The 17,499-nt window shown below is 39.5% G+C and overlaps 2 protein-coding genes across 3 annotated transcripts in view; one reads left to right on the top strand and one right to left on the bottom strand.

The window, feature by feature from the left end:
* LOC137176739 (fibroblast growth factor 14-like) overlaps window positions 1-6,949 on the bottom strand; it is a 65,348-nt gene extending 58,399 nt beyond the window's left edge. The window contains exon 1 of the mRNA XM_067582632.1: window positions 6,524-6,949. The gene's annotated coding sequence lies outside the window, so the exon portion shown is untranslated. The remainder of the gene's footprint in view (window positions 1-6,523) is intronic.
* A 26-nt stretch (window positions 6,950-6,975) lies between these two features.
* Window positions 6,976-17,324, top strand: rcbtb1 (regulator of chromosome condensation (RCC1) and BTB (POZ) domain containing protein 1). Of its 2 annotated transcripts, XM_067582621.1 has the most exons (14): window positions 7,058-7,124; window positions 7,208-7,237; window positions 9,289-9,586; window positions 10,234-10,384; window positions 11,094-11,260; window positions 12,289-12,447; window positions 12,535-12,642; window positions 12,787-12,929; window positions 13,339-13,402; window positions 13,930-14,056; window positions 14,178-14,304; window positions 14,395-14,546; window positions 14,651-14,781; window positions 15,124-17,324. In XM_067582621.1, the coding sequence occupies exons 2-14, from the start codon at window positions 7,221-7,223 to the stop codon at window positions 15,262-15,264; spliced, it is 1,785 nt and encodes a 594-aa protein (XP_067438722.1). In that variant the 5' UTR covers window positions 7,058-7,124; window positions 7,208-7,220; the 3' UTR covers window positions 15,265-17,324. The 2 variants fall into 2 exon arrangements, with proteins under 2 accessions (XP_067438721.1, XP_067438722.1); XM_067582620.1 differs by lacking the exon at window positions 7,208-7,237 and having other exon boundaries at window positions 6,976-7,124.
* The last annotated feature ends 175 nt before the right edge of the window (window positions 17,325-17,499 follow it).

Raw genomic sequence — 17,499 nt, 5'->3', positions numbered from 1 at the left:
CATGTGGAAATTTCTTCTGTTTCTCCCACATGAACCAGAATTTTATTACATTTTTAGGCTCATTGGTTTATAAAAAAAAAAGAACATTATTTTCTATGTGTTTGGATGAACAGGCAATAAAACAAAAAGAAGCAAACATAAGCCATTCACAGCTTACACTTCCCTCCAGTATTCCCTATCCTTATTAGTTATTTATATATACATTGGCTCATATTTTCAAGATGAAAATGCAACTTTTGTGCACACAAGTGTGCGTTTAGCCTGAGCTCTTTCTCTCAGAAAGATGACTCTACTACAGGGTTTACTCTCGACTTTTCTTCTGAAGGAAAAGCTTACCTCCGGTTTGCTCGTGCAGTTTGATGCAGCCCTGCAGAGAGAAGCTGTTTGCAGTTACATAGACACGTGGTTCCCACACCGTCAGCATCTGGAGTGATTGGAAATGTAACCGGCAACATTTGGGGAGGGGGGCGGCGGCGAGATGGCGTCACTAGACTGGGTAAGAAACCACAACTCGTCTCCTCTTCTTGTTCTTCTTGTTGCATCGGTGCGAGCGCTTTCTTTTGTATATCAGATGGCTTTACTCGAAACTCCGTCCACAAATCTGGCAGTTTAATGCCGCCTTTCCTTGATGGCAAATGTGCACACCTGTTGCACGACTCCTTTGGGGTCTTCTAATCAGTTCTGCTATGTGGACGACGAGCAAAAACACTTTTAAGTTAAACACTTAGAGTTGAAATGTTAAATGAAATGCTGTTTGGTTGTATTGGCTGCATATTGAAAAGGCCAAAGGAAATTATTAGAGGTCTTATCTCGGTGCTAGACTGTCTCACACTCATGGAGGGTTGAAACTGAGCTGAGAAAGCCGCACTGGTTTTTAATTGAGAGAGAGAGATGTCGCTGTCCAGAGTGCTGAATCCACGTTAGCTGGCTTCACGCTCACAAAACATAGGGAAACCTTATCAGTGGTCTCTGGACCGTAATAACAGTGTCAGTGACATTTCAAACTGATTAAACAAACAAAGCCACAACGAAAAGCAATACACTGACTCCATTATTATAACACCTTTCACGTGTCTACATTCTATTAAGAGAAATAATTAAAATTGTCTGATAAAAAACAACAAAAACGACCAAAGAACCTCTGTTTGACACACACCATTAAGCCCCTTAGAGTGTTTTGCCATCTTGAAAGGCTTTTAAAACACAGAATTCATTCTCTAGATAGGTTTGTGGCTCATTTGCCTTTGAATCAGTCAATTTATAAACCTAAACCCAAAACAGCAGTTTTACTAAGGGAAGAGGAACGACATTTATGTATAAAGTGCCTTTGATGTTTGCAAATGTAAGAAAAATCCACCTCTCTAAGCTGAGAGAAATGAAGGTGTAGAAGGAAATTCAAGGAAGTCATTCTCACTCAGCAAGAACAGGAACTATTCAGGAGAGAATGAATTCAACCCATAACAAGTTGTAACTTTTTGACAGCCAAATCTCACATTCCTTCATTTGTTATCACTAAAACTTCCCATACAATATGACAAACATAAAAAAAAATTGAGCAAACCAAAGTGTTTTGGCTGTCTTCCTGAAATGAAGCCAGAGTGTATACTGTCAGGTAGATATATTTGGTTTGACTGTATTTTCTGGCAAGCAGCAGGGAGCCTATTTATGAAGCCCCGGGCAGAATTCGATCCCTCCTGCTGCATCCCCATCAAAACCCCTTGTGGCAGTGCATCAACTCACACAATAGTCTAATTTACCTCTTTAAAAACATAATATACAAGTGTAAAATAGCTGTACTGTATATCTTTTTCAATAACACAGTACTGTACATGATAATCAGCGGTGTTTGGAATGTGGTGTACTGAAAAATAGCACAACAAACCAACATACCAACAGACTTTTTCCTACGAAAATAGCTTACAGTTTTGAAATATACTCTCTTTTAAACAACTACTGGATGGATCAGCATTAAATTTTGCACAGACATTCATGTTCTCCTTTGGATAAAGCCTCCTGATGTTGGTGATCCCTGACTTTTTGTCTACCAGCAGGTCAAAGTTTTCACTATTCTGCAAAACTAAGCTGCTGAACATGGTAAACATTATATCTAGTAAACATTAGTATGTCAGGATTGTCAAAGTGGTAGCATGGTGACTAACATTTTGCTCAAAAAGCCATTAGCGAGGCATCAGACTTAGTCTTGTTTCAGTGCAAATACAGCAAATGTTGCAACTCTTGCAGAGTTTCTTGCAGATGATAGAAAGAGTGAAAAATTAAAGGAAACATTACAACATTATTCGCCTCAATAAAGATAAACATGATAAAACAGCAATTGGTTGGACAAGCCAGCACAGTCACCAAGGGATTATGGGAAATGTGGTCTTAGTTTTGCGAAACTAACCATAAGACAAAAGAATGAAACATAAGCTATAACCGTATCCAGCGCGGTCTTATTCTATTCACAATGATTGTATGAAGCTATTACAAATATTCTGACAATGCTATTTGGATGTTTAAAATTGCTACACATGGCATCTTTAATCTTCAGACAGTCCTTTCACCAGGCTCTAAACACCAGGCTGTTGTGCAAGAAACCAGCATTATTTACATGCTCAGATGAGAGAAATTGTGCAGCTGCACAAATACAAACAATTACAGCCAAACACTGAACTTCCCAGAACATACATCACTCTCAGCTGCACTGCATTTATTACCAGGATAATGGTCCTCACAAACAGTCATGTCTGCTGCTCATCTCGTCTTGTATAATGTGACATTTGGATCACAACAAAGACCACACATAAATAAGAGATACACACACACACACATAGTCATTACTGCAGGGTGAGTGGCGCCTGGCAGATTTTTTTTCTCACACTCTGTTCTCGACTTGTATTGTTTCGAGGAGCTCAAGGCTGCAGCATGGGATTGCTGTCATCGAGGGGGCAAAATATCATCTGTGTGCACAGAGAACTGCTTCAGCTCAGCAAAGCAAACAGCCACAGCTGCATGTGTGTGTCCAGTATGTGTGTGTTTGTCAAATAGTGGAGCAGGAGCAGGGAAAGGAAGAAGAGCAAGAAAAAAAAGAAGGAAAAGCGAAAGGAGTGAGGATGCAGGAATGAAGAGAAAGAAAGGTAGAGGAAGATGCAAGAGAAAGCAAGGAGGAGGGCAAAACAGAGGAACAAAAACGCAGACGAGGAGAGAAGAAGACTGAGAGTAACACTCGCAGCCCTTGGGAATTCAGAAAAAGCAAATGAACCAGAAAAGAGGTTACTTTTAATTACGACACTCACAGAGATCATTTACATCAGAAAGTCTGCACGTTGTTGCAAATTTACATTCTACTATTTAAACACTGCACATTTTTAGACTGAATCTACTGTAGTAGTTTCAGATGCGTTTTTACACACTAGTACTCAGTATTTTCCAACATTTCCACTATTGCAATTTACTTGTTATTTCCAAGAAAGTTTCATGGAAAGCACTATAAATCTGGTACCAATTATATGGAAAATAGAGACAAAATTCAGTTAAAATGCAGTTATTTTTGTCAGAATTTACTTAGTTAAGTTTAAAGCAGTTTTAAAGCAGAAAATATAACTGAAAAACTAAGTTTAAAAAATAGAAAAACTTTTTCTTTTTTTAAAATGTAGGCATTTTGTTTTGAGGGAGAGCGTCAAAGGACTTTGACCCTTGACCTCAGTATTTGTAAAATGTCTAAATGTGAGCACTGCCAGGAAACAAGGTCTTATATTCAGTTTAGCTGTCGTTGTTCCAACAGAACCAGTTAAAATGTTGTTCATTCATAATTTTTTAAATTGGGCAACGTTTTGGTGCTTAATTAACATGATTAATAAAGTATTTTTAAGTGTTTTTCCTTGGCTTTTGTTTAAGACATTTTGTTCTCTGCAGATACTGAGAAGTGTGAAGGAACACTACTTGGGCCTAATACAGGGCTAAGTGTATTTCACATAAAGCAATGGCATTTAATCATCCCTCTCCAGCAACTATCTACCAAAAGACTGACAGCACTTGCTTCTGAATGGCAGATTTGTAGACTGAATGCCTGTAGGAGCATGTAGTGGACACCAGCCTATTGAGAAGTGGGTTAGCACTAAGCCCGCTGATGTATTGATCTGTTGGCTGCAGCTCCGAGAGAAAAGCACAACATGGCCCACGCCCAGGGAATATAATATAACTGACCTCTAAGCCACAGAATAGACTGCAACACAAGGGCTGCAGGAAAAAAAGTGTAACCCAAATTGGAAATGAATATCCTGACTTGCAAGGCTTTGTATTAATTCTGATCCCCTGTGATATAAATCATTTTTTTACAAATGCCAGAAAAAAATCAAAGATGAATAAAAATGGTTCTTTTAGACGCACAAGGTTTCCTGCAGGGCTCTGGCAATATATTGAACTCCATTACTGAGAGGCTGGAGTTTGAGCAAACAGCCCGGCACATATCCTAGACTAGCTCTAACTTGATTTTTATTGGCTCCTTTCACAAAGGAATTGATGAAATCCTTCAACTCAGACCAGTGTTGCAGAATTTTTATAGCGGAAAGCCTCGACTCAGCAGGTTTACATAATTTGAAGTCCAGAGTCCAATATTGAAGTGACTCTTCGAAATCATTCAATAAGTGACATTTTCAGTACAGTCCAGAGTTTGCAAACATCCTGAATGTCAAGAAAGCCGAGCTGACCACATATTTAAAACCTAAAACCACATTTTCTGGCACTTTATCACTTCAAGAGCATCCCAGTAGATGCAGCACTTCAAAATTATGGAGCCCATATCTATGCAGCAGTACTCCACCTGCTGGTTGTCAAGGGAAACTGTAAGTACAATGGCAGGTGGTTGTCTTTTTTAAAAACTTTGAGATATTACATTTTTTTCCTCATGATTTTTTCAACTGCATTGAAAACTATGAATAGCTGTCTGACTGATGTGCAACTTCATAAAAACATTGCTCAACTTGTATGAGTTTCTGACAATAAATGAAGCCATAATACAAAGTGTTTTTGTACATAATAAACATATAAAATGTTATTGTGATGGAAATGCTTTTGACAAATTCAGCTTTGATAGCCTGCATCATCCTCTCTTGGATCTTTCTCCCATACACCATGACACATATTAAGTCTAACTGAAATTAATGATAATACATTTAGGCAATTAGTTACTTGCTGATCAAGTAACTGAACAAAACAGACACAACAAAACCAAATGAATGAAGAATCAAATTATCAGAGGCTGGAGAGGAGGAGAGGATGAATGATCCATGGAGGGATGGTAGAAAATTTAACATGATCATAAATGTGTTGTAGTGTGTGTCTGGGACAAGAGGGGCTGAGTGACAAGGTATTTTAATCAGCTGCTCCCTTAGTAGTATATAGAAATCCGATCATCTTTGAATGAGTGTTTGCACAGATGTTGTGAAGACTTCTGAACCACCTGTATTTGCTTTGGGATAGGGCAAAATCAATTATTATTGAGGTATTGGGCAAAAAAGTAAAAGATGTCGGTTACATTATTTGTTAGGGGTTTTTGGGGAAAGGGCAGAGGAAAAGGTATCTCTATACCAGTGGCGGTTGGTGACTCAAAAATTTGGGGAGGACAGGAGGAAAACCAACATGGAATCTTACAACAAACTGCATCAAACTATATCATTGTCTCTACCTGATGAAATAGGAGGGATGGGGAGCAATTTTATATGCCAATAAAACAATTTGCTTTCAAAAACAAAACCCCCTGAGTGGTGAAGACATAGCATATACATATTGTTTCTAAACAAAGAAATGCTCATTTTAGTTGTGCATTGGTTCAGAATGTGTCATTTTACCAACAAAGTGAAATTCAAATTTATAGTATTGTTCTATTATGACAACAGATTTATGTTCTCATCACATGATTTACATGTGTTTCCTATGTATTTTCTTAGTATACGGAAATATATAAAGTACCACAAAGCTTATAATGTGATACAGGTTGAGATCAGTGCTGAATACTAGAAAGATTGAACACTAAAAACATTCGCAGATCTAAAAATGTAGGTTCACATCAGAAAGTATTAATGCATGTATCAAATACATGACTTACACACTCTTATCTATATGCACCACATACAAAATATAGTCTACAAAGCTGACATGTTAACACTTGTTATTCTAGTTACTTTAAGCTTATTATTCATTATACAGCTCAGCTTAAAAATGAACTGAAGGAACTGTCACATCAAGTAACCAGACCTCCTGCACACTCATTCACTAATCACACAACATCAACAGGTGACTGAACAACTACTCAATTAAAAACTGTATCAATTCCGAATGAATGAATGAGTCCAGACAGCTCACTATAACTTCAACAGGCAAACTACCTCCAGCACATTATATGAACTCTGCTGCATTCTTGTTAAGGAGATAAATTCACACAACAGCCAAACAGAGAGACATTTAACCATTAGAGATGAAATTAGCAACCAAAGAGACAGAGAGAGAGAAGCTGTATCTGACTCACGTTATCTGACGTCTTCTTCTTTCTTTCATGACAATGAAGTATTCATGTCATAACGTCCATTTATGACTGTTGGTCATCTTGTTTGCTAGTTAACAGAACTTTGTAGCTCCTCGTTAAACAGTCTGTTATCATTAGCAACTATGACAAACAAGCTAACTCTCCTGGTTGTTTCTCCAGTGGCTTCACTCTTAACCCGACAGCGCGCGCGCTACCCAGCTGATAGCGCCGATTGGACAGGAATTCAATCGCCTCTCTTACATCAAAAGTAAGAAGAAACTTTGGAAATAAGCGGGAAGTTGGCATTATTAATATTAATGTGTGCCCGCCAGTCTGTTGGTCAGTTGTAGCCTACATCATAGATAATCCCAGAACCTGAAGTCGATCTCTGTATAGCCTACTGAATAATAACAAAAGATAGAAATCAGGAGATATAGTCAGGAAAGTTAAGTCTCATCTGCAACGAGGTGATGACCGAAAGGGGGCAGCAGCGCGCCCATGCAGCGTCTAGTCTGCCGGAAATAAAGAAGACGAAGAAGAATATCGACGCAGTTAACTCAGGCAGATCTGCTGGTGACAACATAGGGACAACGACTGAACTCGGGTAATTACATACCATATGTTAGGTGTTTTACTGATAATTATGTTGTCGTTAAATGCTGTCGCTGTCTGTTTGTCTTTTCTCAGTTGACTCGTTGTCATGGAGCGATGCTTTAGGTAGGAAGAACACAGAAAAGCGCTTAACTAACGTTAGGCTATTAGCTTGTCCCGTTTACCAAACGCTTTCAGGGGCAGTTAGCTTGCTTTGGTTGCCTTATCAAATGGCTAAAAATGCAAACACCGGGCTAAAACGGGGGCCTTTGAGTTAGATAAAGCAGTATTAGCTCGCTGACAGCTCTCCGATGTGTGTTTGGCTAGCCCCGATGTAGAGGAAGCGACGCCAAGCTCCACTTAAAAATTGAGGAATTACAAAATTCCCCTGCTTGTCAGCACAATCTATTGATATAAACAAAGATAAGTTCCTTTTCTTAATCGTTTTCAGTCACGTCAGTACTGTTAGAGGTCGGCAACAATCTTAACATTAATTTCTCATGTAGCTCTTACACCAATAACATTTTTAAATATCACTTTTAGTGTGTGCAGTACTCTGCAAGTTGTTCGGCTACTGAGAGATGCATGACTCCATATAATTTTAAGTGTTGCTGGTATCAAATTTGGCATGTATCCCAAACTGAAGGACGGATTTGGTTAAGAAAAGTCATGAGTCATAGCTGCTGAACGAGGCGTGTAACATTTGCGAGACTAAATGAAATTGACAGATTTTTGTGTATAATTTGGCCTGAAAAGCGTCAGCTCCGTACCAGAGGGCAGCCAAATATATGAAGCATAAAACCACACTGTAATAGATCACTTGTGCTGCTTTGACTGCATGACATGCCTCATTTCCATGATTTAAACGCTTCAAGACACATTTCTGGTTCTCACACATAGATTAAGAACCAGTTGATTTTTCTTTTGCATGCGATTCTGCATCTGTCTGTGTTTATATAATTGTGTTGTTTTTTTCTGTGGTTTTCTGTCAGATGACCCCAAGAAAGGGAGACAACTTAACTTTGCCTATATAGAAATGCTGCAATCATAATTGTGACTAATAAAAAATACAGATGGGTGACAAATTTAAAGGAAGAACCTGAATAAATGAGTGGAGAAACATAAGGAATGCAGATGCTTCCACACAGGTGCACTGCATGGTACAATTAAGCAATTAATATCCAACCATGCTCGGTGGCATGTATAAAAATGCTGAGCAGGCTTAGCTGATTCTGATTTTGTATCAAGATGACAAGAGGAAAAGATCTAAGTGGCTTTGAAAGTGCTCAACTGGCTAATGTTTCAGTAGGAACAGTGACAGATCAATGGGAAAGACATCAGTAAATAGGGTTGGAAATTGTGGTCAACAGCGCACATTTTATGACCGTGATGCTCGTGCATTAGTGCGACATGTAAGGAAAAACAGAAGAGCAACTCTTCCTCAGCTGACTGAGAATGTCAATACAGGACCTGATCAGACTGTGTCAGCAAGAGCAGTCCGACAATTACATAAAAAAGGGATATTATAGTAGGGTTGCAGTGCATAAACCCCTCATTACAAAGATGAATGCACATTTGAGAGTTAAGCGGTGCAAAAACCATCTAGGCACTGGTCTACAGAGATGTGGAAAAAAAAGTGATAGGATCAGATGAGTCATCCTTCACCATTTTCTCAACAAGTGGGTGAGTGCATGTGTGGCATCCACCAAGTGAACGGCACAAGCCTGAATGCTTGACCCCCACAGTTAGGGGATCTGGTGTCTCTGTTATGTTGTGGGTGGCATGGTTTGGGTCCACTTGTCCCCTTAGAGGGAAGGATCACTGCAAATCAATACAAAGTTGTTCGGAGTCATCACCTTTATCCTATGATGAAACATTTCTATCCTGATGGGAGTGGTCTCTTCCAGGATGACACTGCCCCCCATCCATAGGGTAAGAGGGGTCACTGAATGGTTTGATGAGTATGAAAATGGTGTGAATCATATGCACAGTCACCAGATCTCAACCCAATTGAACACCTATGGGTGATTTTGGACTGACGTGTCAGACAGCACTCTCCACCACCATCATCAAGACACTTTTTTCCTTTAATTTGTCATCCGTCTGTACATATGTAACATGTGTTCTACCCCGGATCTGTCTATTCACAACTACCTCTTATCTTGTCCTATCTGAAGTGACAGCAGGGATGGTTCTGCTCCTTGCTCCCCACCTCCACCAGCATCGCCTCCTCCTCCTCTCCCTCACGTCCTCCCTTCTCCACGCCACCCCCCTCCTATTCCTCCCTCTCCTCCCCTGTCAGTCCTGACTCCTCCTCCCCGACGAGGAAGGCTGAGTTTTGCGGGAGCCATGGTGGACGTCAGTAAGTGGCCCCTGTTCTGTCTGCTGAGCAACGAGGAACTAGCCACGGTCCGACAGGCCTGTGTTTTCGGGACTTCTGCTAACGAAGCTATCTACATCACACATGGCAACGAGGTGAAGAAAGCGTGTTAGATATACCAGCACATCCTGCCTCTGTCAAAAGTCTACATTCATCTAAATTTAAAGTATTAAAGTTTCTTACAAAGCTATTTTTTCAAGTTGTAATGCAGGTTTAGTCATTTGTATGACAAATTGCTGTTTTCCATGCTGCAAGGAAGGAAAACAATAAAATAAAGGAAACCCTGCATTGTTTTCACTCTCCTTATAATTGCAGCGCCAGTATACACAAATTAATACCACGCCATGTAAACCAGAATGTTACACAAGTATGTTGATATAGTCTATTGTTATACCGTCATGTTTGTGTTCATTGCGCATCACATTGCTTTCTCAGATTTCTCTGTATATCCTCTGTGTCATTGACAGCTTGTGAGCTTGAGTTTAATGTATTTGTTACACAGTAACTGGTAATAATGAAAAGAAACTATATAACAGAAGAACGTTACTGTATGCTGTAACTTTTTATCTCCCCCACCTCCTTAATTTAAAGAATAACCTGATTTAGACACTGATGATCAAAAAAACTAAACTGGTTCTGAGGTGTTCCTGGCTTTGTTCTGCACTGTTAAGTTCTATGTAATTTCTGTTTTATGGTAATTAGTATCTCTGTGTATGTTGATGTTTGTGCTATTATTTCCCAGGTATTTGTGTTTGGGTTGAACTGCAGTAGCTGCCTCGGTACAGGAGACAATCTGAGCACCATTGTGCCAAAGAAACTGGACTTCCTGCGGGGGAAGAAGGTAGTCAGCCTGAGCTATGGCAGCGGGCCACATGTCGTATTGGCTACTGAGGGTAGGTCATTACTTTTAATAATCATTCACTCTATTAATCACCCTTTTTAGTAATAAATCATTCCCCCATGTTGGCTGGAAAGGTGGCTGTTAAAAGTTGCAGTGAACAACAAAAATTCATGACAGTGAAGTTTTTATGATGACAGAAAAGTTTCAAGATGTCCAAACCAATCCTGCAACGTAAAATTTTCCACTGTCTATCCGTGTGCTCAGCATGTTCCAAACACTCATATTTCCACCAAAATAAGGCCAAAACACACTGCTCAAAAAGCTAGTAAATACGCCTTTCAGCTTAGATTATTTTTGTTACATTTCTATGGACGTTTTGATGCTTTTTCCTGTGAAAACTCGTGACCACTGGAATCTGTTGCCACCAGCATGAATGCAAGTGAACAACAGCTGCTTGTCTCTTATGAAGCACCACTACCAACACCATCAACCCCTTTAAATAAAAGGCATGAATATTTAAAATGTTACTCTAAACCAAAAAAAATGTTATTAAAGTAAACAGAGTTTGATGGATGGATGATTTTTTGAATTTGATTATATTATATCAGTGTTACTGTGTCTAAACTCCATATAACCAACTTGCCTGCAGAATTTATTTAAAAACTTCTATTATAAGATATGATGGTAAAATTCTATGTTCACAAGCTGCAGACTCTTGTGATCTCGATCCTCCGTTTTATGTTTGTGTGGATTTATTGCAGATGGACAGATTTTTGCATGGGGACACAATGGCTACAGTCAGCTGGGGAATGGGACTACCAACCAGGGACTGTCCCCGGTGCTGGTCACCGCTATCCTACAGAACAAGAAAGTGAAAGAGGTGTCATGTGGTTCACATCACTCCATGGCCCTCACTCAGGACGGAGAGGTAACTGTCACTTTCATAACTCCACAGTTGCATCATCATTTACTGAATTATTTCACTATATATTTTTGTTGCTAACAGTTTTTAAAGAGTTTTTTATAGTAATTAATTTGCAACTTCATATGGCAATGAGGGTGGGTGATATTAATTGATAAAAATATATTGAATAATTGCCATGTAGGTCAAGTGTCATACTTAAGCTATGACTCTACCAAGGGATCTTAATATAAATCCTCTGAAGGAACAAAATATTACAACTTTTACAACTATTATTCTAAAAGAAAAAGAAAAATACTGTAGGATTTTGGAAAAATTTCAAAGAGTTAGAAGTTGGCTATATAATTTAATTCAATCTAGCAAAACACAAGAATTTGACATTATGTTTACTATAAAACAGGAACAGCATGTTTACATCTACCAGTATTTTTGTATCCCATGTTAACTTTCAGACGGGTCACTTGAAAATATTGACGTAGCTTCCTGCTGCTCAGACGGTGTCAGACTAAGCAGCTTGTTTTTAACTCCAAGGCATTAGAGCTAATTAGGATGTGTGCGTGTGGCTAGGACGAAAGACTGTTACAAGGTTAAATGTTAAATAGTACATTTCACAGTGTTGTGTAAATATGGAACTGTTTGTTCTGCATTGTGTAATTGTGCATAATCTCCCCCAGTTTGTAGGACAGCACGTAAACACATTTTATTGATATTTTCTTAATGGTTTTTTTTTGGGTGGGAGGACTATTCTCCACTTTAAATGGAACTGAAGAAGCCTTTCAGATGAACAGAGAAACATTTGTCAGTTTCAGTGTGTTTTATGTATTTTTATTTGACGCTTTTTTGGCAGTTTTAAGTTAGTTCTGTCCTGTTAATCTGGCACATCCCTCACATGGAGCTCTTTTGGCTGCCACAGATTTGATTTAACAGCCTTGTAAAGCCATGTAAAACATAATAATTGTGAAATATTGTTTTCCTCTCACTGCAACTTACTGTGTTCCAAACCCCAGTCCTGACCTGCCTTCCTGCCCCTCCAGGTCTATGCATGGGGTTATAATAACTGCGGTCAGATCGGCTCAGGCTCCACAGCCAACCAGCCCTACCCGAGGAAAGTCACCAGCTGCCTGCAGGGCAAGAACGCAGTTGGCATCACATGCGGACAGACGTCCTCCATGGCTGTGGTGGACAATGGAGAGGTGAGACGGCGTCACAGGAAAAGTTGATGATCCATGTGAGAAATCTGAACTTCACAGAGTAAAGAGGACTGTTTTGTTTTTATCCAGGTTTATGGGTGGGGTTACAATGGAAATGGACAGCTGGGTATTGGCAACAATGGAAACCAGCTGACGCCTTGCCGCCTCTCTGCCCTGCAAGGGCTGTGTATTCATCAGGTAAGTCAGTACCCAACATTCCTGGCTGGTTGCACTGTGTACGCTAAAGTTGATTTTAAGCAGCACTCCTGTCTTACGATCTAATAAAGAATGTAAACAGTAGCTGCAGAACCAGTGGTGATTAAAGTATTCCCTGCTTTCCAGGTCGTATCGGGCTACGGTCACTGCCTGGCGCTAACAGACGAAGGGCTGCTGTATGCCTGGGGAGCAAACACCTACGGTCAACTGGGAACTGGCAACAAAAGCAACAGTCTCACGCCAGTACAAATCATGGCTGACAAAGAGAGGTAGGGGTGTGTGCTCAAAGCTGATTTTCAGAGCAGGGTTGCTTTGTATAACACAGCCACTTAAATCATCTTGTATTTGGAGAATAGACTGCAAGTCCACCCCCCCCCCCCATCCTGTTAAGCCTTCCTGTTTCCTGTCCTCGTTTCCTCCCTCTGTATCTCAACTACTGATCCGGATCTGAAGTGGTGACAGTGGGCAAAAAAAAAAAAAACTGGAGTTCTTCCCCTCAATAAACAATGACTATAGACCAAGTCCTGGCATAGCAGAAACACTGTTCACGCCAGCGTGCCATCCTTCCCTGACACAATCTTTAAGATTTTTCTTGCTGTGGCTATAAAAGGATATTTACACTTTCAATGTGATTGTATATATACTTTAATTCTGTACTTTAATACTTGAATTCAACAGGATTGTAGAGGTGGCAGCATGCCATTCAACACATACTTCAGCAGCCAAGACCCAAAGTGGGCAGGTACTTATTACCTTATTAATCTTATCCACAGTTGTTTAATGTAGGTGCATTCTTGTGTCTACATTTGTTTATATATGAGTGTGTTTTGTGTGATTGTGTATTTCCTGCTTTTGTACCTTTAAAACTCTCCTGTCCATATGTCATGCTCATACAAACTCTCAAATATAGTGATCAGTCAGGCCACACTCTGGTGTATTAATGCACAGGGTGGTTAAACAGTGTTAAATAGCCCTTTTTCACAGCAGGTGTTTTGAATTGTCATAGTAGGAGAAGCACAGGTGTTACTAATAACATTAATGAAATGTCCCAGTAAGTCATAACAGTGTGACAGAGAGCCAGCACGCACAATACCAGCTAAATGAAATTCAGCTGTCATTAGTTTAATTATTTTCATCTGTGCTTTTTCCTACTATAACGTGTCAAAATGTCTCTCTGAAAAAGGCCCCGTTCTAACATCTGGATCATTACCTCTCCTCAGTCTGTCCTCGGTGTTTGTGATGCTAGTAACAATGCTTCTGCTACTCCAGGTGTACATGTGGGGTCAGTGTCGGGGCCAATCCATCGTCCTGCCGCACCTCACGCACTTCACCAACACTGACGACGTCTTCGCCTGCTTCGCCACACCCTCTGTCATGTGGAGGCTTATGTCCATGGGTGAGGGCGTCAGTCCACAACTGTCTGTCATGTAGGAAATCATGAACAGATCATATGTTATCATTGTAAAAGTAGATTTGATTTTGAACATAATTTTCAAAGGTGTTTCGCTTCATTCTAGAGCATGATGACTTCCTGACTGTTTCCGAGGCTCTGAGGAAAGAGTTCGACAGTCCAGAAACGGCCGACCTCAAGTTCAGCGTTGACGGCAAATGCATCCACGTTCACAAGGCTGTGCTGAAGATCAGGTGTGTGTTTATGTGCATACAAAATAATCACAATACATCATTCATAGCATTACCTTCTTTAAATAAAGGTCACTTGTTTGCTGCGGGCAGGTGTGAGCATTTCCGCTCAATGTTTCGCTCTCAATGGACGGAGGATCAGCAGGACGTGATAGAGATCGGCCAGTTCTCTTACCCCGTCTACCGATCCTTCCTGCAGTTTCTCTACACAGACACTGTTGACCTTCCACCGGAGGACGCCATCGGTTAGCACACGTACACTTCAAATACTGCGTTCTCTCATTTGTATTGCTCCTAATCATTTCTACAGTATCTGTGTTTTGTTTTTTTGTGTGTGTGTCGCCTGCAGGCCTGTTGGACCTCGCCACCTCTTACTGTGAAAACCGCCTGAAACGTCTGTGTCAACAGATCATCAAGAGAGGCATCACTGTCGAAAACGCCTTCACCCTGCTGTCTGCCGCCATCCGATACGACGCAGAGGTAACATATACACAGACATATTGTACATCACAATACTATAATGCCATGATTAAGGTGTAATGGTTCATCCTACCCTTCCAGGTTTCTTATAACATACTATAGCAGCTAAGTCCACCTTAAAGCGACTAAAGAGCTGCATAAACAGGATAGTAATTTATGTCTGTTGTCTAGTGAAATAAACACTTCATCCTTCAATTAGTGCAGTCAACAAATTCTCATGTTCCTATATTGACCACAGACTAAAGTGACACACTATACTGTTGTATGTGTTGCTGCTGCAGCATCGATTACATTATATTTTGTATTTTCTCACCCTTTCTCTTGTTATCTGTCTTTTTCCAGGACCTGGAAGAGTTTTGTTTCAGGTTTTGTGTAAACCACCTGACTCAGGTGACTCAGACTGGAGCCTTCTGGCAGGTCGACGGAGCGATGCTCAAGGAGTTTATCAGCAGGGCTAGCCGCTGCGGAGCGTTCAAGAACTGAGTGGTAATCTTCCATTTTTACCATGTATGAACTATATTCTGACCATGTGGATGTGGTTTGTGCTCCATGTGTAGCAGCAAGGTGCGTCACTGCTACATAAATAGCAGCTCTGATTACATTCCTAAGAGAAATTCTTGAATTGTTGCTTTACATGTTTACTGAGGCACACGTCGACACATGAGCAGCCTCAGAAAGGATGACATCACTCACACAATGTCGGACTTGAATATAAGCTGCGTTATCCGTGGATCTGATATCGGCACTTTGGCCAATTCCTGTGGAGTCACTGACAAGCACTGTTAAGTGTAAAAAAAAAAAAGAAACACAGCACCTTTTCTGTCGCACTTGAATTTTTCTTTGTTTTCTTGGCCAGTGCTTGAAACTTTTCCATCACTCTCTGGGAAAGTCTCTGTGTGAGACCAAAGACCTGGAGTCCACATCTCTTTTGGAGACATGTTACTGGTGTTAAAAGACATTAGATAAATGACTTACACTGGCCAGGACAGAAGTACCACTAGACTGAAACACATCTCTGAGTTACGTTTACTCCCCATTTCAATCGTTTTCATTTTGCAGCTTAGGTAAAAGTAGCTCTTGGGTGTGTTAAATTTAGCTTGACTCTTGAAGTTATTGAGTTGATAGAGGTGTCATAACATACACAGTGGATTCAGATCCCGCTGTGGGTTGTTATGCATCACCTGGTTGGTTATTTTAATTGTGCTCTTGGCTAGTATTCTGTACATTTTGGAGGTTTAAAACCAAATATTTTATGTTTTTATACTCAAGTCTTTTGACAAGTTAATTCCACTATGCTTAAAGGCACTTTTAAGAAACTACAGTTGCTCTCTTCTTCACATGCAGTTAAACAGTAATAGTTGAAATAATTTAAAACACTGAGGAAGGGAAGACCAGAAAGGTGAGTTAAATGTCGCACTAGAAATTTTACAAAAGCAACAGTCAAAACATTTTGAAGCACTTTCACATTACTAGCCACGTTTTTTCCTTTCATTGCAAGTGTGAAAGTTATAAAATGTATCTAAGGCAGATGGTTTGTTACAGAGGCTTTATATTCCAAGTTTTACACTGGGACCTTCGACAAACTGATCCAATGTGACTATTTTCATCTACATGGGTTTGCTAATGTTATTGAGGCAAATGCAAGGAAAAAACAGGCAAAGCAGGAAACCTAATATGACCAAAATGACTAGTTAATGCAGAGAGGAAGGTTGGATTTTAAGTCAAGCAGCAGTTTTTATAGTTTTTTTCTCTAAATACAGTGAAAATGCACTGCGCTGAAACTGCACTAAAGGAATAAGAACACTTAAAAATTCTCAGCAGGAAAAAAAAGTTTATATTCTGTTTGCTTGAGTCTAAAATGACCAAATCTACCTAGTTTTAGCTTTGTGCTGCATCACTAGGTGTTTAAGTATTTATACTGGTGCAGGAAAATGTTACAGAGTAGATAAGAGGGTTAGAGTGTTATTGACCAGGTGAGCTGGCAGTGTGAATGGCGAGATCAGTTTCCATTTCCTTTGTTAGGTTTCTATTTCTTGATGCACTCAGATGCTCATAAAAACTTTTTTTTTAAATTTGTTTTGAACTTGAGTTGGACCTCTGCTCAATCATACAGCACAGTTTTATTCAGGTTATAAAACAATTGGAGACTCATTGATTGAGGTTTCTGTGACACTTAACTGCTTTAGTAGAATGAGGAGTAGGCTTACAGTGTTCTTGTTTTAAATGAAAAATAACAAGCAAACTGGAAAAAAACAAGATTTTTTTGCTTACTGTATTAAAATAAATACATATTTTCATTATGCTTTCTTAAGCTTTTATGTACATAGGACACATTTATAAAACTGCTGGTAACATGCTTTAAATTAAACTTATGGTATATGGTAATGGTTCACTTTGAGGTGATCAGCATTGCAATGTTGGGATTTCTATGACGATTTTCTTGCTGTTACATAAACTGCAACATGTTATTTTACTGTTGTTTTTTTATATTTAGTTAATGGATGACACATTTCTGTGAAGAAATAAATAAGTCCAAACTCTGATTTGTCTCCATTAAATGTTTATTTATTCTAAAGTAGTCCTTTATATATTCATTCTTATTATGTGTATATTCCTTGGAATTAGATTAGACCTCGGATAGATTCATGTTTTAGAAATCATAAATTGAAATCATGTTTTATTTCTTATGATTAGAATGACTTTTTCTGCATATAATTT

The sequence above is a fragment of the Thunnus thynnus genome, chromosome 24 (assembly GCF_963924715.1).
Source record: "Thunnus thynnus chromosome 24, fThuThy2.1, whole genome shotgun sequence".
Taxonomy (NCBI): Eukaryota; Metazoa; Chordata; class Actinopteri; order Scombriformes; family Scombridae; genus Thunnus; species Thunnus thynnus.
Note: the sequence above shows the minus strand (reverse complement) of the source record. Positions and strands in the feature narration are given on the sequence as shown.

Coding starts and splice junctions, on each gene's coding strand:
- rcbtb1 (XM_067582620.1), top strand. CDS start 6,991: ATGACCGAAAGGGGGCAGCAGCGCGCCCATGCAGCGTCTAGTCTGCCG. Junction 10,385..11,093: donor TGTCGTATTGGCTACTGAGG/GTAGGTCATTAC, acceptor GATTTATTGCAG/ATGGACAGATTTTTGCATGG. Junction 14,305..14,394: donor AAGGCTGTGCTGAAGATCAG/GTGTGTGTTTAT, acceptor TGCTGCGGGCAG/GTGTGAGCATTTCCGCTCAA.